The sequence below is a fragment of the Miniopterus schreibersii genome (assembly GCF_964146895.1).
Source record: "Miniopterus schreibersii genome assembly, chromosome: 18".
Taxonomy (NCBI): Eukaryota; Metazoa; Chordata; class Mammalia; order Chiroptera; family Miniopteridae; genus Miniopterus; species Miniopterus schreibersii.
Genome location: NC_138121.1, coordinates 25,432,290 through 25,454,066, shown reverse-complemented (window position 1 = coordinate 25,454,066; position 21,777 = coordinate 25,432,290). Strand labels below are relative to the sequence as shown.

The window sequence follows — 21,777 nt, the reverse complement described above, 5'->3', positions numbered from 1 at the left end:
CTGGTGCATGGTGGAAGGCTGGCCCCACTGCAGGTCAAGCGCTTATTGGCCACCTGCTCTGCAGAGCCCTCAAAGGTATGAAGAGAGTGGGCCGCAAGGAGGTAACAAAGTCAAGAGATTGAGACTGTTAGAAACCACGTGGAGAAAATGTGTGGGGCTGATCAGGTGAGGTGCTGGGCATTGAAAATGTTTAACGGAGGCAGTGGGGACCCTGCCCCAGCAGTATCAGCACCATCTGGGAGCTGGTTAGCAAAGGTGGTTCTCAGACCCCACCTCAGACCCACTGAATCAGAAACACTAGGGATGGGGCCCTGCAATCTGTGTTTTAACACCCTCGAGGGGCTTTGAGCCTGAGTGCCAGGGATAGACAGTCACATCTGAATTCAAGATCTGACCTTCCTGGGCCTGCATTTTCCAGAACAAGAGCATTTTTTATACTCTACCATCTTAGTGGACAACATGTAGGGTTGGATCAGCTGTCTCTATTCAAAGTATGGTCCGGGCCCCAGCAGCACCTGCCTCCAATAGCTTGTGAGAAACGTGAACTCTCAATACCTCTCGTGCAGGAATGAATAGGAATCTGCGTTTTACAAGACCCCCAGGTGATTCTGTGTGCATTGAATTGGGAAGCTTCTCCACAGAGTACCTGCTGCCTGCCTGGGCCTTCATGTGCCTTGGTCTACAGTTTCCTGTACCCCACTGCGAAGCGAGTATACAGACCCCCTGGTGCAGGTGGGAAACTAGGCTTGTAGAGATGTTGCTAAGAAGTGGCAGACGCTGAGCTCCAAGCTGTTTCCACCCCCATCCCTCAGACTTGGGGTCTCAGACAGGCATGGAAGGAGGAGGCATTGGAGAAACTGACCTAGGTCAGTTTATGAGATCAGGTGTACCCCCTTGATCTCTCCCAGCTGAACTCCCTTTCAAACTCCTGCAGTCCGGGAAAGACCCACCCCCAGGGAGGCGCCTGTGCTGGGGTTGGGGAGCGGAGGGAGTCTTAAGACTTCTTCTCAGGCCAGAAGTCTCAGAAGCTGCAAATTCTTGGGGCAGATGGCTCTGACTTCATGTCACTGTTCCCCTAGGTTTTGGGACATGACCCAAACACATGCTCTTTAGGACTCCCTTAATTCGTGACTCATTCATTACCCACCCCAGCAGAGCTAGAATCTTCCTTCTTCCGCCCCTCCGGGCCCTTGAAATGCATCTGAACCACCTGGAGCAAGCCTGAGTCCCTGTTCATCCCCAGTAGCCAAGGACTGTCACCTTGAAGTCTGCATTTGGTGGTAAGGACTAGGGCTGTTGGAGGGGTGGGGAAGTGGAGGGGTGAAGGCAGCGATGGGGAGGAAGGAGTTGGAGGTTTGGAAGAAAAGCGGAGGAGGGGTCCGGTGGGAGAGCAGGAGTGGGGATAAAGGGCTAGAAAGCTAGAGGGGGGGGGAGAGGAGGAGGGAGTGACATTTCTTGGGGTGGAAAGCCATGAGGACCAGAAGTGATGGGCCAATGCGTGCATAAGGTAAAGAGGGAGCCGAGGCACAGGAAGAGGGAGATGTGGTAGCTCTGACAACTGGGGGGGAGACCTGTTGCAGCCAGAGAATGATACCATCTGTGAACTGGGAAGAAAGCTCGAAAACTGTCCCCTCTCTCCACCCCACTGCTGCTTCTAGCCATGGAGCGACAGGCCCCTGGAAGCAGAGGCCTTTTGGAAAAGCCTGCGGCCGCCAGCCCAGGTCTATCCGCACTGGGCGCAGCCTTCATCCTTCTGAAATCGGCGCTGGGGGCCGGCCTGCTCAGCTTCCCCTGGGCCTTCCACAAGGCCAGTGGGGTGGGCGCCGCCTTCCTCATAGAGCTGGTAAGCCCCTGCGGAGGGTGTTGGGGGGTTCCCGGGGCAGGATCCTCAGCAGTGTGTCTGCAGAGCTGCCTGTCTTAGTAACCGCGTGTGTGGGGTTTGATTTCCTGCCCTCTAAACTCATGAAGGGAGAAGATAACTGTAGACCTGGGCAGAGAACACCCTCTACCTGCCTGGGCTGCTGCCAGCCAGGGCTGGGGGGGGTTGGGGGGGTTCTTGGCACAACACCTGGATCCAATCAACCTGACTTTTCAGCTGGGAAAGCGCTGAGAACACGTGGCCTCTGAGCAACCGCCTGGCTAATTGACTTCACTTGCCTGCTGGTCTCAGATCCGTGACTAAAGCTTCAGGCCATGTGTGGATCAGGTCAGGACCAGGACCAGCTGGGACACCCCCCACCCCAGGCTGGGCCAGGCCCTCTGCCATGTCAGAGGCAGGCAGCCACTTCTAGGGGCTTGCTCCATCCTGAATTTCCTGTCCAGGAGCCCCAGGGCTGAGCCTCTGTAGCAGAGGAGAACCACTGATTAGCACAGCTGTATTTTATTTGCAAAGATTCTTTTTCCTGGCTGATAGGAGCCCTGTGTTTTGTGGTGAGCTCTTTGGCAGGCATCTCAAACACTTTTTCATGGCAGCCAGCTGATAACCCCATCTAACTGTTTGTAGGCCACAAGTCTGGAGACAAGAAGTCAAATAAGATATTTCAGACGTTGGGTAGTGTCAGGACTGTCATATGACAGTGGGGTGGTCAGAGAAGGCCTCTCTCAAAAGGTGACGTTGAGCTGAGCCCCAGTGGAAATGGAAGAACTTGTCCAGATGCACAAAAGGGGCGGACGTAGCTGTGTTTGGATGCATGCAGCAGAAAGGCTGCCCTTTCAGACCATGAATAAGAAGCTTCCCTCTCCAGCCATTGGAGTTCATGATAGGCCCTGAGGCTACAGGGCAGGGGACATGGTCAGGCATAGAGGTGGCCAGTCGAGGGTGGCAGGCAGCGCTGTGAGGCAGAGCTAGGGGCCTCCAGTCCCCACACTCGGGCAGCAGCTCCTGGGCACCTTGCTGAAATGCAGATGCTGATTCAGGGTGGGTCTGAGACTGCATTTCTGACAAGCTCCAAGTGACACAGCTGCTGGCATTGCTGGCACATTGTGGTCTAAAGATGTGAATAAATGGAAACCCGGCACAAGGGAAGGAATCGGGCTGGTAATGAGCACACTGCCCCTCCCTGCCACTCCCCTCCTCTTAGCCGGCCAGACTTCTGCCCTTCCCCTTTACAAGGCACCGACTCAGACTGGGGGAACATTTAAACATCACCACTACCAGGAGGTCCTTGGTGCGGGGTTGTAGGTCTCTCATGACCCCATTAGCATTGGAGGATTACTGAAATTTAATGAACTTGACCCTGTCTTAGAAGCTGCAGAGGCAGAGCCTGGGCGTGGGACAATAAGGGCTCTTTGCTATCCTGCCAGGGTCCCTCTTGAGAAAGCCTCACTGGCAGAGGCTCCCTCTGTCCCCACCTCCCTTCCCTTCATCCACAAATATGTCCTTAGTTCCTGCTATGTGCCGGACTCTTCTCTGGGGGCTAAATGGTAAGCAAAAATGGATACAAGCCCAGTCTTCACAGAACCTAGAGGCTGTGGGTGAGAGATGTTGGAGACCCTGTAATATATGTTCAGTTGTAAGTGTGTCCTTGGGCTGCTAGACCAAGGACCACACACTGAGTGGCTTAAAACAACAGAAATGTATCTTCTCAGCATCCTGGACATAGAAGTCTGAAATTAAGGTGTCAGCAGGGCTCTGCTCTCTCCCGAGACTCTAAGGGAGTATCCTTCCTGCCTCTACCAGCTTCTGGTGGCCCCAGGTGTCCCTTGGCTGGTGGCCACATCACTCCAACCTCTGTTCCATCATAGCAGAGATTTCTCTTTATGTCTTCTCTTCTGTTTCTTATAAGGCACTTGTCATTGGATTTCAGGGTCATCCAGATGATCCAGGATGGCCTCATCTCAAGGTCCTTAGTTACACCTGCAAAGACCCCTTTTTATTTAATTACATCTGCAGAGACTGCCCAGTAAGTCTCTTGCACAGGTGCTGGAGATGACAGTGTGAACTTGTCTTCTGGGGACCACCATTCAGCACAGGTGCACCCAAAAAGCCACCGTCCTAGCAGAGCCTGGGATGGGGGGCTGAGTCCACCTTGGGGTGAAGTGTCAGGGAGGCTTCCTGGAGGAAATGACCTGGAAAGGAAGGGGAAAGAAGAGTAGGCGTTCCCCCCACCCCCCAGGGAGGGGAAGTGGTGGAGGCGGGAGGGCGTTGCATGTGGAGGAACCAGCATGGGCAAAGGCTCAGCGGCTGGACTGGGCCATGCGTTCCTCCTGACTCTGAACTTTTGAGTTCCTCTCACACAGCTCAATTAGATGCTTCTCTTCAGCAGCTGTAGTTGTGGCTTCTGGACTAATGCAGAACAAATCTGCTTGTCCAGGGCTGTGAGTGGTGTCTGAAGACGGCCATCCTAGCTTCCCCCAGGCATCTTGGCCGAGCATCCCCGAGCTCATGCATCATTCTTTTCCCCAGAACCATGGCAGGGGTGTTGAGGCCTGGAGACCAAGTTCAATTTGGGGACAGGTAGCTGTCGGTCCTGGAGAGGCTCAAAACCAGTTAGCCCCATGCAGTAAAGGGGGCTCCCACGCATCGATGGGGGTGTCCAGGGGCACAGACACTTTGGAAATCAGTTTGGAAATTTCTAGAGTTAAAAACACGTCTACTCTCTGACCCAGCAATTCTCCCGAATGTGTGTCCAGGATGACAAAATGTACATGCTCAAAATGACTTGTTCTAGAGGGCTCAGCACTTTATTCATGGTAGCCAGAAACTAAGAGCAACCCAGATGTGTGTCAGCAGCAGACTGGAAGAAGCAATGTGACTATATCCGTACAGTGGAGTGGCACTCGGCAAAAATAGGAGAAACAACTGACCACCCAGTATGGCTGGATCTCACTGACGTGATACTGAGTGGAAGAAGCCAGATATGAAAATATATCAAAATAGAAAAATACTAGATCAGTGGTATCTTCTGGGGACAGGATGGGGGCAGAAAGTGACCAGGAAAGGACAGGAGGGTACGTGAGGGTTGTGGTAGAATGTTCTGTATCTTGATAGAGGTACGTTGTACCTCATTAGGTGATACACTTTTATACATAAAGCCTATGCAATTTTAGCACTGTCATTTAGACTCTGGGTTTCTAATGCCTCATTTGTCCAACTGGGCAGAATGGTATGAATGCCAGATAAACAGACTGACAGCCAGTGAGGCCTTGACAGTCCACCTACTCTGTAACTCTGGTTTCAGGGCAGGGGCCCCAGGCCATAGGCAGCCAGGACCTCTGCAGGTGAGAGGCCCAGTGGAGGGAGCCATATTGAAGTCTCTGGGGGCAGCTGGCTGGGGTGGTGGCCTGTGGCAACACCCTGGCCCACAGTCCTGCTCTGCAGGTCTCCTTGGTCTTCCTGACCAGTGGGCTGGTCATCCTGGGCTATGCTGCCTCCATCAGTGGCAAGGTCACCTACCAGGGTGTGGTTGCAGAGCTGTGTGGACCTGCCATCGGGAAGCTGTGTGAGGCCTGCTTCATCGTCAACCTGCTCATGATCTCGGTGGCCTTCCTCAGGGTGATCGGGGACCAGCTGGAGAAGCGTAAGTATTTGTGCTGGTGGCTGGGTGGCCTCAGGATTCAGTGCTCTTTATGCCCCTTTGGCTCCTGGTTGATGAACAGGACATGGACACTGAGCTGGACCCTGGAGGGACAGTGGAGACCAAGACCACCCCTGAGTTCCTAACGTCCTGGGGAAGGGAGGCTTGGAATTAGTAATTGCCAGCACAGTAAAGAGTCATGGGGGGAGGGGAGGCTGTGGCTGGGATGTCCAGTGGGGTCCGCTGCAAAGAAGCCCTATGAGAGAGAACCAATAACACTTAGAGTTTTGGGACATCGGAGACTCTAAACCCCATGCACCTCGGCCTCTAGTTCCCCACTAACAATTTCCCTCTGAGCACGGCTTTTTGCTGCATCCCACCAATTTTGATATGTCCTATTTTCATTTTTGTTCCATTCAAAACAGTTGTTAAATTTTGCTGTGATTTCTTCTTCGATGTTTAGCATTGTATGGTTTGCGTTCTAATTATTCGGGAGTTTTTTAGATCCTTTTTTGGGTTCTACCTTAACCTTTGTCCGCTGAAAGGGAACTTTAGTTCCCGGCAAGGAGTGGGTCCCGCTGGCCGAATTTAAATGCTGACGGAATTTAAATGCCGTCTTTTAAAGGTTAAATACCCAGAAACCTAAGCATATACGTTCTTTTTTACAGGCAAAAGGAAAGAAACCATTATTTGTACAGTTGATCCTGGAAAATATATGGAGTTTGTATGATGCTGTCTTTTAAATGCCGTCTTTTAAAGGTTAATTGTATAAGTGGTCAGAGAACACACTCTGTTATCTCCATTTTTGGCATTTGAGACTTGTCTATGGGCTCCCACATTTCTGTCTTGGTGAACATTTTACGCGCTCTGAAAGGATGTGCCTCTGTAGCTGCTGGGTGCAGTGTTCTAGAATTCTCCATCTGGTCACAGTGGTCCACAGCTTTGATCAGATCTTCCAGAGCCTTGCTGATTTTTGGCGTGTTAAAATTGCCAACTGTGAGCCTGGCCAGTATTTCTCAGTGGTTGAGTGTCAGCCCATGAACTAGGAGATCGCTGTTCAATTTCCAGTCAGGGCACATGCCCGGGCTGTGGGCTCGATCCTCAGCAGAGGGTGTGCAAGAGGCAGCCGATCAATGACTCTCTCATCATTGATGTTTCTATCTATCTTTCCCTTCCTCTCTCTGAAATCAATAAAAACATATTTTAAAAAATATATATTTTAAAATTGCCAGCTGTGATTGCAGATTTATCTATTTCTGTCTTTAATTCTGTCCATTTTTGCCCATGATTCTTGCAGCTTTGTCATTAGGCACCCACCCACGAATTATCCTTTTATTATTATGAAATATCCCTTTTTGTCTCTGGTGACACTTTGTCACTAAATCACCCTGCTCTGCTATAGACACAGGCAGTCCTCTGCCGTCAGCTCAGTGTTTATGCTGTATTTCTCTTCCGTTCATTCCCTGTGAACCTAACTATGGCTTGGGTTTCAAAGTGCATTTCTCATAGACAGCATGTGGTCGGGCCTTGCTTTTTTATCATCTTGTGATCTCAGACAGACTTCTAATTGGAATGTAACTAATGATGTGGTTAGCTTGCGCCCCACCATTTTGCTGTTTCTTTGGTTTGTTCTCTGTCATGTTAACCATGAAGGAAAAGGCCCCTGGCTCTGGGGTATTGAATTTTAAGACTTCTGTTTTGGGCAGCACTCTTATCCCATAAAGCGTTGAGGTCGGTAGATCTGAACCTGCGGTGGGTAAATGGGCACAAAATGCCCTGATTCCAAGTGGCAACTCGGGGTCACGTCAGTTTCACCTCCGGTCACCCGGCCATACTGCTGTGTGAGGAGGACTCCGAAGCTGCGCGCAGGCTCGGGTGTGGCGCGCCGAGGAGTTCCAGGCCACCCTGGCTGTGCGGGGCTGACCGGGAGGAGAGGGCCTTGCCTGTGTGTTTCTGATGGACAGTTCTAGAACACTGCACCCAGCAGCTGCAGCTGTTAGGTGTTCAGGGATGTCCTTCTGCAGGCCAGTCCAGGCTTCCTGGAGGAGGGCTACATGGAGGTTGGGGAAGTCACCGAATGTATTGGGTACAGATGCATTGACTGTAAGTGGTTGGCACTGAGGACGTCGAGGAATGTCCTAGAATGTGCGGGTTTGGGAAGGAGCCGGTGTAACCCTGATGTCAGAGCTGGGTGTCCTGGCTGCAGGAGATCAGAGGGATGGAGGGCTTGCACCCCACATATGCGGGCACTACATGCACCCAGGTCCCTGTGCAGCTTTGGTGCGTGCATTCTCTTGGCATCTCTGGCCCAGAACGCCTGCCTCCCCCTCCCACATGGGTGCCTCTGTGCAGTGACCGCTATGTGAGACTGTCCCTTGCGTCATTTCAGTAGAAACAAGCTGTTCTCATAAGGCATTTGTTTCTTTGCATGGCTGGCTTTATTGAGCATTTGGTGAGAACAAAGAAAGGGCAGTGCAAGTACTCAGCTCTCAGCCACCCCCAGTGGGTCTGGAGGGGCCGCTTCAGCCCATGGGCTCCGGCCTCAAGCCATCTTCCCTTTGCCGCCATCCCCCTCCCCCCATCTGTCTTGCCTCTGATACCAACTTCAAATTCTCCATCTTACTGTGGCGAAGTGAGATGGTCCCAGGTTCTTTGGTGTGCCTTCCACTGAGAGGTGGGTGGGATGTGTCCCCTCCCCTGAATCAGAGTATGGTAGATGTGACACCATGCCAGTTCCAGGGCTGGCCTTCAAGAGGATGGGCAATTTCCACCTGGGTCTCTGGGAGCCCCCAGCTGGGCTAGACCACTGGTGGGGGTCCATACAGAGAGGCCCCAAGGCTGCAGGAAGGCCCAGTTGAGCCCAGGCATCCCCACCATGCACCTGGTGTGGGGAGAACCATCGAGAACCCTCCAGACTAGCCCTCCCACCAACTAGATACCCCCTAGTGACCCCCACCAGTACCACATGGAGCAGAAGTAGCCAGCTCAGCCCTGCCCCAATTCTTCACATCCTGTTCATGGCAGGTAATCAAGTGGTTGCTCTAGGCCACTGTTTGGGGGTCGTTTTTTGTGCAGCAGTGACAGAACAGTGACTCCAGCACCCTCACCAAAAGGCCACTCCAGGCCCCAGCTAGACCCCACACACCCACTGAGCTCCTGAGCAGAAGCAAAATGGATCTTTTACAAGAACATAAGCGCCCAGGTACCTCAAGGGTAGGTCGTTTTGTCTCACTTGTCGCTGGATTCCAGCCGAAGAGCAGTGCCTGGCTGGCAGAAGGAGCTCAGTGAACATCTGTTGAATGAATTCCTGCAGCCAGATTCGTGGTGGCTTGTGACAGGGTTCCTGTCATGCTTGTCCCATCCCTTTAGACTCACAGGGCTGACTTAGTGCCCATGGCAAACTGCCAGGGACTGAGAGCTGGGAGCCTGGGCCCAGGACTCTGACAGCTGGGTGAGAGCCGTGCGGGGCTCACTGTGGCCCCCGCCTCCTTCCGCCTTCCCGCAGTATGTGACTTCCTCCTGCCTGGAACACCGCCAGCCCCGCAGCCCTGGTACACCGACCAGCGCTTCACCTTGACCCTGCTCTCCATGCTGGTCATCCTGCCCCTGTCTGCCCCAAGGGAGATCAGCTTCCAGAAAACCACGAGGTACGGGGAGCTGCAGGGCTCCTGGTAGGGCAGAAGCTTTGGGTCCCCACCATAGTTGACGTTTGGGGGGGCGGGTTCCTGTCCTCCTCTGGCAGGGGAGCTGTTAGCACTGGCCTTTCTATTAGAAGGGGACAGAAGTTAAAAATTACACAAGTAACATATGTGTGATAGAAAATATAGAGAAGCCCAAAAGACAACTACCATAATGACATAACCTGCTGCTGATGTTTTATTTCATTATTGCAGACTTTATATGCCCACGCATGCATATACACAGGCACAGAGACACAGACGTACACACACGTTTTCATATTGTGGTCTGTGGCTTTACGTATATTTTTGAAAAAATTAAGTCTGGCAAAAGTATTATACAAATTTGGAACCTATGTTTTCCCTGTGTGTTCAGAGTAACAATGGACTTTTTATCTTGGAAATAGAGAGACAGTGGGCAGGGGACTCGAACCCCCTAGGTGCCCCCAACCCTCCATAGTCTCTTTTGCACACACCCCCCAGCTGAGTCAGGGGTCCTCCTCCCCTAAGTCGGTGCCCTGACTTAGATGCCACGTCTGAGCAGCTGTGTGGCTGTCCTTGGAGAGATGGGGATCCCAATGGCCATCACAGCCTCACAGGTGTGGCCCGCTTGGGAACTCCACCGATCTGAACTCTGGGCCTGAGAACAGTCCTGCCTGAAGTGGTCTTCCCGCTGTCCCCACTGTGCTGATAGGGAAAGCAAGGCTCAGAGCCGTGGGAACTTTGCCCGACACCTTGCTAGTGTGGGCAGAGCTGGCATTCTCTCCGCTCTGTGTTTATGGTCATGCATGTGTGTTAGCTTCCTAGGCACCCTGGCCTCCTGCTACCTGGCCCTGGTCATCATGGTGCAGTATTACCTTGGGCCCCAGGGTCTTCCTCGTGAGCCCCTCCCTGTGCTGAGGTGAGTCTGAGGGGACAGCCTTCCATGGCTTCCTGGGGTGCTGCAGGGGGTCCTGAAGGTAGGATACTCCTCCCCTGAGGTTTGCACAGAGCCCGCTCCTCTCTGTGAAATCTTTGGCGTTCTTGATGCCCTAAAGCCCAGCAAAGGCCCCTTGCCCCCTTCAGAATGGACATAGCTGTTGTTAGGACCAGAGACAGGCCAAAGGACACAAAACACTAAGCGCCTCACCACCCTGGGGCTCCTAGTCTTTTGTAGAAGTGGCCCCACAGCCTGGAGGCAGCAGAACTGGCCAGCACGATGCCGGTGCCTAGGCAGAGGGAACGGGAACAGAGGCCATGTGGCCCTACAGCCGGAGCAAGGCCAAGAGTGGGGTGGGGCGAGGGTGTCCTGTGGGGACCCGGAGCCTCAGTGAGGACTGGGTTTTGCTGGGCAGCCACTGCAGGGTTTTGAGCACAGCAGGGGCTTGAAATCAGATCTGCTGGTGACAGCCCAGCTCCATAAGCATGTGAGCTATGAAGTCACCCAGGGCCCTGCGCTCAGAAGGGCCTCACACTTGGTTTAACGCCCTGCTGTCACCACCCCAACCTGGTTAATCATTGTGGAACAGGGTTCCGGCATGTTCATTTTGCACTGGGCCCTGCAAATCATGTGGCCCCTCCTGGCTGACAGCTGGGAAGTAGAGTGGGGGAGAGGAGTTCAGGGTGACTCTGAGCTTTGGGCCTGAGCACCAGGAAGGCTGGCGGTGCTGTTTCCTAGGGTGGATAGGACAGAGAGGAGCAGGTGGCTGAGGGAGGGTGCCGGGGGGGGGGGGGGGGGGGGGGTGAAGTTGGAGTCGGCTTTGAACATCTGAATGAAGATGCCAGGTAGCTTGTCAGACCTGTGTGTCCGGAGTTCAGCGAGAGAGAGAGAGAATGGCCTGGGCTGGGGGAGAAATGTTGGTGTCAGCTCAGAGATGGCATTTAAAGTGAGGAGCCTGGCAAGGACTGTACTGGGAACCCACAGTGCTCTGTCCAGCAGGGGGAGGTCAGGGGGCAGGAGGGCTGTGGAGTCAGATGTGTTAGCTTCCTGGAGCTGCTGTGACAAATGACCACAAACCTGGTGGCTTAACACAACAGCAATGTATCCTGTCTCAGTTCTGGAGGCCAGATGTCCAAAATCGAGGGGTGAGCAGGGCCGAGCTCCCTCTGGAGGCTCTAGGGGAGGATCCTTCCTGCCTCTACCAGCTCCTGGGAGTTGTCAGTGATCCTTGGCTGCAGGATGATGCATCACTCCAGTCTCTGCCTCCAGCGTCACGCCTCGCCCTGGGTGTCTCTTTTCTCTTCCTATAAGGACACCGGTCGTTGCATTAGCACCCAACCTACTCTATGACCTTATCTTAATTTAGCTAATTACATTTATAGGCTTCATCCTGAGTTTGCCACGTGGATGTAATTTGGGCCTGAGCAACAGGAAGGCTGGCAGTGCCATTTCCTAGGGTGGGTAAGACAGAGAGGATCGTCCTGACAGGACACTATTCAACCAGGATAGAGGACAATACAAGGTAGGTCTCAGGTGTCAGTGAACAAAATGTCAGGAAGGTTGGTGTGATTGTTGCTAAATGCTGCTCCTGGCTCACGGGGGACTGAGCCCTGGGCATCGATTTGGAGCCTGGTGGCATTAGTTGGTCAGGGCAGGAGAGAGGTGAAGGCCGGGGTGGATTGGGTTCAGGAGAAAGGAAAGGAGGCAAGAAGGAGTACTTCTGATCAGGGGAGCAGAGGAATAGGCAGGGGATAAGAGGGACAGAGGCCCCAGCCCCTGTTCATGCTGATGGACAATCTCTTAGAAAAGGAAGAACCAATGAGGAGAGGGCTGGACTCACTGCTGATCTGCAGCCTGGTTGGACTCAGGGGAGGGGAGTCCTGTGCTCTGGGGACTGAACCTGAGGCTGGAGCTCAAACTGTCTCTTCCACAGGGCTGCAGTGTGGGCCCAGAGGACGCAGGCAGGCTGGTGGAGCAGTGCAGACATGGGCAATCTGCTCCTGGCTGTGAATAGGAAGCCTGGCGCCAGGGGACAGGGCTGTTGAAGAAAGTCAGGGAGGCCCAGCCTGATGGGAAGGCGCCGTGAGCCCCATCCAGAGTTAGGAATCAGCCAGTAGGCAGCACAGAGCTGGAGACACCACTGTGCATGTGTCCAGTGGCTGCTGTAACAAATTACCACCAACCTGGGGGCTTAAAACAACATGCATTTACTCTCTCACAACTTGGGGGGTCAGAATTCCAAAATGGGCCTCGCTGGGCTAAAATCAAGGTGTTGGCAGGGCTGTGTTCCTTTTGGAAGCTCTAGGCAAGAATCTGTCTCCTGGCCTTTCCCAGCTTCTAGGGGACACCCCTACTCCGTGGCTTATGGCCCTGCCTCCATCTTTAAAGCCAGCAACATTCCTTCTCTCTGACCCCACCTCCATAGTCATAGCTTCCTGCGCCCAAGCCAGGAAAAGCTGATTTCAGGGATTCGTGCGCTATGTTGGGCCAGGTGATCCAGGATAATCTCCACATCTCAGAGTCCTTATCTTACTCATGTCTGCAGACTCCCTTCTGTCATGTCAGCTCACATATTCACAGGTTCCTGGGATTGGGACATGGGCCTCTTTGGGGGCCATTATTCTGGTACAACCAGGAAACCCTGATTCTGTAGCAGGTGTTGTTTGCACCCCACTTCACTATATGCCCCTAAAGGTGCTGGGTTCTTTGTACCTAGAGCTGCTTGTTAAAGGAAGCTGGAGGGCCACCATCCTGAAAATTCGGCCCCATGCACACATCTGTCCTTTTTGGCAGCTTGGGCAGAGGTCAAGCCATCCCTGCACTGTTAGGGTCTGTTTGATGGAGACTGCCTGTGCTCCCCAGCCCCTAACCTCACTGGGAACAGGCAGCCTCAGAGGAAGGTCCTGCTAGTCATGCCCTTTCCAAGTTCTTCCGGCACAGAGAATGTCAAGTTACCAAAATGTCAGCACAAATGTAACTAGGAAGTGCAACATCTAACATGCATCCTTTCCCATCTCCCCAAACCTGGTAGTGGATGCAATAATTAAAAATACATTTTTAATATATGCATATTTTTATTGATTTTAGAAAGGAAGGGTGAGGGATAGAGACATCGATGAGAGAGAAACATCATCGATTGGCTGCCTCCTGTACACCCCCTACTGGGGAATTGAACCTCCAACCTGGACATGGGCCCTGACTGGGAATCGAACCGGTGACCTCCTGGTTCATGGATTGACGATCAGCCACTGAGCAAAACCAGTTGGGCAAAAAATTCATTTTATAGTCATGCTTAGTTACATCTTCCTGGTACTGTTTAAAACTTGTCTTCAGGTTGAAGGTTGTTTTGAATTTAACTTCTTGTAATAAACACCTGTTCTCATCTATTTGCAGTCCTGCCTCCTGGGTCTCCGTATTTAGTGTCTTCCCCACCATCTGCTTTGGATTTCAGGTAATCTTAGTGTCAGTGTTGAAGAGAGTGGCATTTTCAGGCTCTGGTGACTCCCTGCTCCCTTGGGAGACTGTGGCCTCCCTGGCAGGAGAGGTTTGAAGACTTGTTCCAGGATGCGATGGGCTGTCTTCTGAGGCTGTGCATGTGTGTTGGAATCTGGGCTCGGTGAGGGGTGAATTGCCACTGAACTTGGGAACCCTGTTGCCTCTAGCAGCCAACAGCAGCAGCATCCTTGTTGGGTCCAGGGTAGAGTGTGGGGATTCAGCACCTGCCCCTCTGTGAAATCCTCACCAGGCCTGGACACCTAGAGCTGCCCACTTCCTCAGGCAGAATGCCTAGTGGGTTTTCCCCCAGGGGCCTTGGAAAGGAAGGGTCCTACTTCAGAGGCTTGGAGGCAAGAGCGTCTGGAAGGTGTGCAGGTGGCTGCATGGCGGGGGCATGGGGCAGAATACACAGAATTTCTGATAGAAAGTCTTGGCGTGAGAATGGGCTGTCCAGCTGAGGGGCTTCTGATACGGTCCTGGGGGGGTTCAGGCACTGACTTCTGAAAGGCCTCTTGAAGAGTGTGTGGGAGGCGGCGAGGCGAGGGGAGGGCAGTCCAGCTGGAGAGGACAGCACGGGGGGGGGGGGGGGGGGGGGCGGGGAGAGCGTGCCTGGTGGGTCTGCAGAGCTGGAAAGGCTCTGCTAGGTGGGTGCCCCACGGGGTGCTGGAGGTACAGTGGAGGGTGTGGGCTCTGTTCCCTGCCTTCCGATCTCTCTCCAGGTTTTCCAGGCTCCTAGCAGGTGGCAGCTGACTCCATTCTTTCACTGTTTATTTCAGGAAAGATTTGCCTGTCTCCTAAAAACCTACCTACCACACCAATAACAAAACCGCCCCAAAGCAAAATTAGGTTCAGAGGGGGAACTGGTTCAGGAGTGGGGTCTCAGCTTCCTACCTTGAGTTTTGTCTGCCTTTATCCATCAGCTAGCTCCTGTTTCTGTTCTTCATCTTGCATTTTCTTTGAGAAACATTTTTGAAAAAAATCCTGAAACATTTCCATTTCTCTTCCTTATAAATGAATTGATGGCATAGCTTCTGGGCTTAGCAAGCCGTTTATAGGAATTTCTCACATTTTTCATGCACACCCAATATTTTGAAAGATCTAAAGCGGTGATTTTGCTGTCAACTCTTTGTCTGGATGTGGCTTAACATTCCCTCTCTCTAGCGCCTGAGCACCATATGGTGTGACAAACTCGTACTGGGGGCTGCTTTTCAGACGCTTACCAGGGTGTCCCCCTCACCTTTGCCTCGGCTCCCTCATCCCATTCTCCTAGCAACCGAGACCTGGCTGACGTTTCTAGGAACACAGATGCAATATGGGGAGTTGGGAAAAGATGTGAATTGCAGGGTGGGGGTGGGGTGGGGCTGAGGCCAGCAGCGGGGCTGCCAGGGTCTGGCTTGGGGAATCAGAGATCTGGGTGGCGGAGAGTAGATGTGGATGGTGATGGGAAGTGGGGTGAGGAGTGGGGCATGGCTGCAGGGGCTGTGCGGCCAAGGGGAGGCCACCTCTTAGGAGCTCTGACTTGGTTCCAACACTGCCCCCACATGTAGCAGTGGGGTACCCCCCACCAGCCTGCACAGAGTTGGTAAGAGGGGCCTAGGGGAGCAGAGGTGGAGTGCAGGCTCTGCTCCCAGCCACTCTGGCCACACTCTGGACTTCTCTGTTGTTTTTTAAAATAGCTTTATTGAGATGGAGCTCACATAGCATGCATTTCACCCACCTAAAGTACAACATCCAGTGGTGTTTGTTACATCCACAGAGCTGTGCAACCATCGCCACAGTCCATTTTAGACCATGTCATCACCCCCGAGGAACCCTGTACCTGTTGCCAGTCACTCCCAGCCCCTCGTCCCTCCCTCAGCCCCTGGCAACCACGAGTCTCCTCGCTGTCTCTGCCTGTTGTGGGCGGTTCGTATGAATGGAGTCCTACGGTGCGCGGTCCTTTGTGCTGGCTTCTCTCACTCAGCATCGTGTTCTTAGCTTCATCCACGCTGCAGTGTGTGTCAGTGCTCCGTTCCTTTTCATGGCTGAGTTATGTCCCACCTCAGAAGTCTGGGGGCAGCAAGTGAAAGATACATTGGTACCCCAAGGCTAGTTGTCCTAGAAGGTACTGTGAGCTCACCCTGGGCTGGCTGCTGCCACAGCAGCTGCACTCAGGACCGAGGCCCGTGCCCTCCAGCCCCTCCCAAATGGGCAGATGTTCCTGGTATCTAGTGGGTCGAGACCAGGGATGCTGTTCAACATCCTACAATGCACAGGATGGCCCCTGTGCAGGCTTGTTTGGCTTGTAATTCAAACTTCACATAACATGTGTCTGGCTTCCATTGAAAACATTAGCGCTGTTGAGGCTCTTTCTTGTTGAGGTGTGGTGTGTTCATCTTTTTTCATTGCCATGTAATATTCCACCATATGAATATCTGGCAATTTACTTATGCCTTTTACAATTGGTGGACATTTGGGTGGTTTCCTATATTTTGGGACACTGATGCTTTGTAGATTGTTCTAGGTGAATCTAATGCCCAGCTGCCCCACTGTACCCGCCTCTGTCTTCCAGTGTCATGAAGCCGCTGTCTCCATCTACTGCAGCATGCGCAACCAGAGCCTGTCCCACTGGGCCCTGGTCTCCTTGCTGTCCTTGCTGGCCTGCTGCCTTGTCTACTCGCTGATAGGTAAGGCCCTACCTGGAGCACTGAGGGACTGTGTAGGGATCGGCAGGAGAAATGGGAAAAATAATGAGTATTTATAGAGAGCTTGCAGTGTGCTGGGCACAGTCCTATGCAGTTTGAATGTCTTTGTTCTTTTAATCCTTAACACACCATAGGAAAGTCCCCATTTCAGAGATGAAGAAACTGAGGTTCAGAGGGCTTCCATGGTTTGGCCAAGGTCTCCAAACTATATATAGCAGAGCTGTGACCCTAATCCTGGCCCGGCTGTCTCCAACGCCCCTGCTCCGTGCCCGCTGCCCACCGCTGTCTGATAGGACAGTGATAATGATGGTGGTCATCATAGCATTACATCTGGGTAGCAATTTACAAAGTGCTCTCATGGATTCAATGGATTTGGGTGCTCACAAACCTGTGCTGTAGGCAGAAGGGTCTTTAAAGGTGATGGAAGTGTGGTTCAGAGAGGGGCTGTGATGTGCCCAAGGTCACACAGCATGCCCACGGCACAGCCCAGGCCCCAGGCTCAGGCTGACTTCTGGGCACCTTCCTGCAGCTCAGAGGCTTGCTCTTTTGTTGCCTATTGAGGCCACTGACTTGGGAACTCTTGGGGCTACAGAGAATGTGTCAGGTGCCTTGGACACCATGGTTTCAAGAAACTTGCTGGGTGACCTCTCAGGTCCCTGTCAGTCTGTGGCCCCTGGATTGGAGGTTCATGACCCAGCCATTGAGAGTCACATCCAGATGGTTCAAGTCCAAGGCCTGCAGGATCATGGGACCACAATGAGCCACAACTCTCAGCCAGAGATGGGTGTCTCAGGACAGGGCCAGTGACTGGGATGTGAGAGAGAGAGCGTTGGGTGGCAGGCAAGGGGCCTGGTGCGCTGGACCTGGTTCTGTGCTAACTAGTTGTCTGCGTGATTCTGGCAATTGTTGACACCTGGGTCTTGGTTTCCCCCATCAGGAAAATAGGTGCACTGCCAACTGCTTTCTCTAAGTGCTATTGGAGTGGGATGATAGTGCATGGAAGGCACTGATACAGTTGATACAGTTTTCAGAGCGCTGTGTGCTTCCCAGCAGTGCCCATTCCATGAACAGGCCCCTGGTGGGCTATTTGAAAGAAGAATTAGCAATAGTTTGCTCAGCGGGACTTTTGAGTTAGAAAAAGAGTATCACATAGGCTGAAGACAGGAAAGTTTTGGGAAATGGCAGAGCAGAGAACTCTTCTAGAACCTTCTATCGGCTCTTAGGGAAAACCTCAGAGGTGGTAGAAGCTGGGTGTATCAGAATCGGGATGGGGCACAGTGTTTCCTAATCAGCTCCCTGGCTGCCACCCTTCCTACCTCCCAGGTGTTTATGGCTTCCTGACCTTCGGGGCAGAAGTTTCTGCAGACATCTTGATGTCCTACCCAGGGAACGATGGTGTCATCGTCATTGCCCGAATCCTCTTTGCCGTCTCCATTGTGACCGCCTACCCCATTGTGCTCTTCCTGGGGAGGTGAGGCTGGCTTGGTGGGGACACTCTTCAGCACAGGGCACCGACATGTATCATGGGTTAGTACGTGCCAGGCACTGCTAGCTGGTGTGCTGTGGGGACGGCCATCATCTCCGCTTCATAGAGTAGACGGGGCAGATAATTAGGTAACTGGCCCAGCGTCACCAGGTGGTAGTGTCAGGACTGGAGCCTGGTCTCAAGCCCGCCCTTGACGACCCACCATGTGGCCCCTCGCTATTGGCTGCCTGGCATGCACTGCCTGAGGGCTAGCGCAGTGCCTGGGGAGTAAGCCTCTGGTGTGCGGGGCAAAGGGGAGGGGGCTCTAGGGTGCCCAATGGCAGGCAGGTGCAAGGGCTGGAGCCCCGGGAGCCTGTGTGTGCCTGTGCTGGCGTGGCCTCCAGGTCGGTGATGCAGGATTTCTGGAGGAGGAGCTGTGGTCAGGCGTGTGGGCCCAGGGCCCTGGCCGACCCCTCGGGGATGGGGGTCCGGATGCTGCTGACCGTCCTGTGGGTCGCTGTGACGCTCGCCATGACCCTGTTCGTGCCGGACCTCAGCAAGATCATCGGCATCATCGGTGGCGTCAGTTCCTTCTTCATCTTCATCTTCCCAGGTGAGGCGCCCGCTTCCCAGTCTCCTGCCTGCTTATCCTTTCATGCCCCTCTCAGCAGGGAGTCCCTATGGCGGGGATCAGGGGTCTGAAAGTGGGAGCTCATGTAGGTAGGATGGTCCCAGCCCTGTTTACTGGCCAGGTGTGGGCGGGGGCTTTGCAGACCTTCCCTCATTAAACATCTCTGTGCCTCGATGGGTGCACCTGAAGGGAGCTCCCCACCCCCAGACAGGGCGAGGCCTGGGGCCTCCTGCTGGTGTGGCAGGTGCGTAGCAGGCCCGAGTCGGCCGCACAGCGTTCCCCACCTCCCGCTGCCACCACACGCTGCAGGATTTTGTTTCATTTTTTAAAAAGTGTTTCCAGTGTCTTAGCCGGTTTGGCTCAGTGGTTAGAGTATCCACCTGAGGACTGAAGAGTCTTGGGTTCTGTTCCAGCCAAGGGCACGTACCTCGGTTGTGGGATGAATCCCCAGCCCCGGTCGGGGCACGTGTGGGAGGCAACCAGTTGGCGTGTCTCTCTCACATCGATGTTTCTCTCTCTCCGTTCCACTCTCTCTGAAAAGCAATAATGGAAAAAATATCCTCGGGTGAGGATTTAAAAAAAAAAAAAGTGTTCAATTACATGAAATTCATATGGTTCAAAGGCACCCCATGAAATCTTCATCCCACTTTGTCCCCGACCTGGGAGGCAGACACGGTTTCTAACAATGTCTTAGGGAACCTTGCCAATGTTAGTGAATATCAGAGTGTCCGGAGGGTTGTGGGTACTGGGAAACGGTGGAGGCCAAGGCCTCAGGGCCACGCTTTCGTCACCTTCGAAGAGCCTTCTGCCTACAAGGAGGAGTCCCTACAAGGGGGTGCTGGTCTCGGGGGGACACCCAGCTCCGCTCTGCCCCTGGGAAGCACTTTCAGATGATTGTTGAGGTCAGAGCGCCTCCTCCTTTGGCCTCCTGGTCCAGCTGCTGCCTCAGTCATGCTCATTTGGGGTCTGGGTGGTGCCACTAGCTCCAGCTGTTTCTCGTGCTGGGAAGGACTGGCTGGGACAGGGTTGGGGTAGGGGACATGCCATGGAGCTTTAAGCAGTGCTGTCTGGCTTCAAATCCCAGCACAATTATTGAAAAAACGAAGAAAGAGGGAAAGGAAAGGCAAGAGAATGGCAGCTGCCAGCTGTTGGGCTCATCCCAGGCATGGGCTCGAGTCTGGCCCTGAGTGTCTCATCGCAGAGCCCCTGGCATGCAGGTATGCTGTCACTGTCACCTGTAAGGCAGGCTCCAAGAGGCCAAGGTTTCAGGGAGATGCTGAGTCACATCAGGCCCTTGGGCACCACAGTACACTACCTCACCATGAGCAGGGTGAGCCAGGGGCCACCTGAGCAAAGGTCTCGCTGGCCTCTCGGGTGCCTGCTGGGTGTTGACTGAGCTCGAGAGCTCCGGCTCCATAATGAAGAGCTGGGTGGCCCCGTCTCCTCTGCAGGTCTGTGCCTCATCTGCGCCATCAGCACCGAACCAATAGGGCCGCGAGCCAAGTAAGTGTCTCCCGGTGAGGGTGGCAATGTGGGTGTTCTAAGGGGCTCTGAGTGAAGGGAATGTGAGCGCAGGAGGGGCTCTGGAGATCCTGTCATCCTCCAGATGAGAAAACTGCTGGCCACAGGAGTAGGGGTGTGTGCACACAGTGCGAGGGAGTCTGAGCCGGGACTCGAACCCAGGCCAGCAGCACCATGGCCTGTTATCTTTCAGTCTGTGCCTGGCCCTCCCTTTGGCTCTGAAGGTTATGGTCTGTGGTTGGAGCTTTATGTGGATTTGGTGTCCTCCTGATAAACGCCCTATTTCCAAATAAGGTCACATTCACAGGTTCTAGGTAGATGTGAGTTTGGGGGACCACCATTCAGCCAATTACAGATGCTCTTAAGTTACAGCAGCCAAGGACTTGGGTCCCACCTGCAGCCAGCACTTCCGTCTCCCACTACCCAAGCTTGGCTTTCCTGCAGTGGCAGGCTTAGTATGGTTCCCTTCTGGGTTGAGAAATTTTTTTCTGGGTGTCTCTAACCCTGCCTTGGGCTCAGAGCTGGCTCCCAATTGTCTGAGGGCCCCTACACAGCTTGTTCCTGTAGCACTCTTTGAAGTCCTGCTGCTTTTGTTCTGTGCCTGATCCTAGCCCACAATAGTTTAGTGATAGGCTTTCAAGATATTTTTAATTCTAGAGCTGCTTTAGGGCCTTCTGATCCATCAGAGCTGCTTTGAGGAGCCCTGTAGCCCCCGGTCACAGTCACCCTGCTCTCCCCACTTCAGATGGGTGGATGTTTATGGCACCAAATTGCCTCTCTGAGATGCTGCTTGACGAAAGATGGTCTTTCCATGACAACGGACCCTTGTGGCCTTTGTTAATGGGGCCAGAAATATCTCTGGTGGCCCTGTCATTTTGTGGGAATCTTATTATCATCGCTCTTGTCTCACTGTCGCACCGTCTTTTGGTTACATTATGAAGCTGGAGATGTGGCCTTGATGGCTGCCAGTTCCAGCCACCTCTGCCTCCTGCGTGCTCGTCTCACCACTGCCCTGATCGTGTGTGACTTAGGGCTTTCTCCTTCCCCCTTATTTTCGGGACTTCTTCCCCCCACCCCAAAAGGAACAGGGATGGAAAGGGAGTCTGGAACTAGTGAATCCTTCCTCCCATTTCTTCGGCTTTGATAAAATATTGGACAGGAATGAGGTTATGAAATAACAGCTGGAGATTTTTAAATTGCCTTGGGGACTTTCTCTCCTGTTGTTTCAGGAACCCATCCCTCCAGAAGGAAGGGTACCCTGACTTTTTTCCAAACCGGTGGCTATTGGGCTTCAAATAAGTTTTCTGCGTGTGCTTGGCTTGTCTGTGCAGAACTCCAGAAATATGCGTGCTGACATGGATTTGTTGACTTGGCAGGTGCTGCTTGGAGGCCTGGGGAGTGGTGTCTGTGCTCATTGGCACCTTCATCTTCGGGCAGAGCACAGTGGAAGCTGTCTTGGAGCTCTTGTGAGGGGCAGCCATGCCTGGGCAGGAGGGGGGCCTCCATGGGTCACCCTGGTGGGGCTCCCTGGTCCCAGCCGTGAGGCCAGTGTAATCCCATCATAAAGATGCTGGAGAAACTAATACCTCTGCCTTCTCAGGCTGCTCACTGGGGCTTCTGCTCGTTCAAAGGGTCTCTGGTGCAATGGTGAGGGGAGAGCTTTAGTGTCCTGGGGCAGCCCTAACAAATGATCACAGGCTGCTGGCTTAAAATAGCAGATTTTATTCTCATAGTCTTGGAGGCTAGGAGTCAGAGGTCAAGGTGCAAGCAGGGCCACACTCCCTCTGAAGGCTGCAGGGGAGGATCCTTCCTGCCTCTTCCAGCTCCTGGGATTGCCAGGAATCCTTGGTGTTCCTTGGCTTGTAGATG

At 53.4% G+C, this 21,777-nt stretch overlaps 1 protein-coding gene across 1 annotated transcript; it reads left to right on the top strand.

The window, feature by feature from the left end:
- Positions 1 to 1,660: 1,660 nt before the first annotated feature.
- Positions 1,661 to 21,489, top strand: SLC38A8 (solute carrier family 38 member 8; the record flags this gene model as incomplete). The annotated part of the gene is made up of 10 exons (XM_081119382.1): positions 1,661 to 1,843; positions 5,321 to 5,519; positions 9,022 to 9,163; positions 9,993 to 10,094; positions 13,506 to 13,563; positions 16,159 to 16,273; positions 17,615 to 17,762; positions 18,161 to 18,369; positions 19,839 to 19,890; positions 21,285 to 21,489. The coding sequence occupies 10 exons, from the start codon at positions 1,661 to 1,663 to the stop codon at positions 21,376 to 21,378; spliced, it is 1,302 nt and encodes a 433-aa protein (XP_080975508.1). The 3' UTR covers positions 21,379 to 21,489.
- Between the last annotated feature and the right edge of the window lie 288 nt (positions 21,490 to 21,777).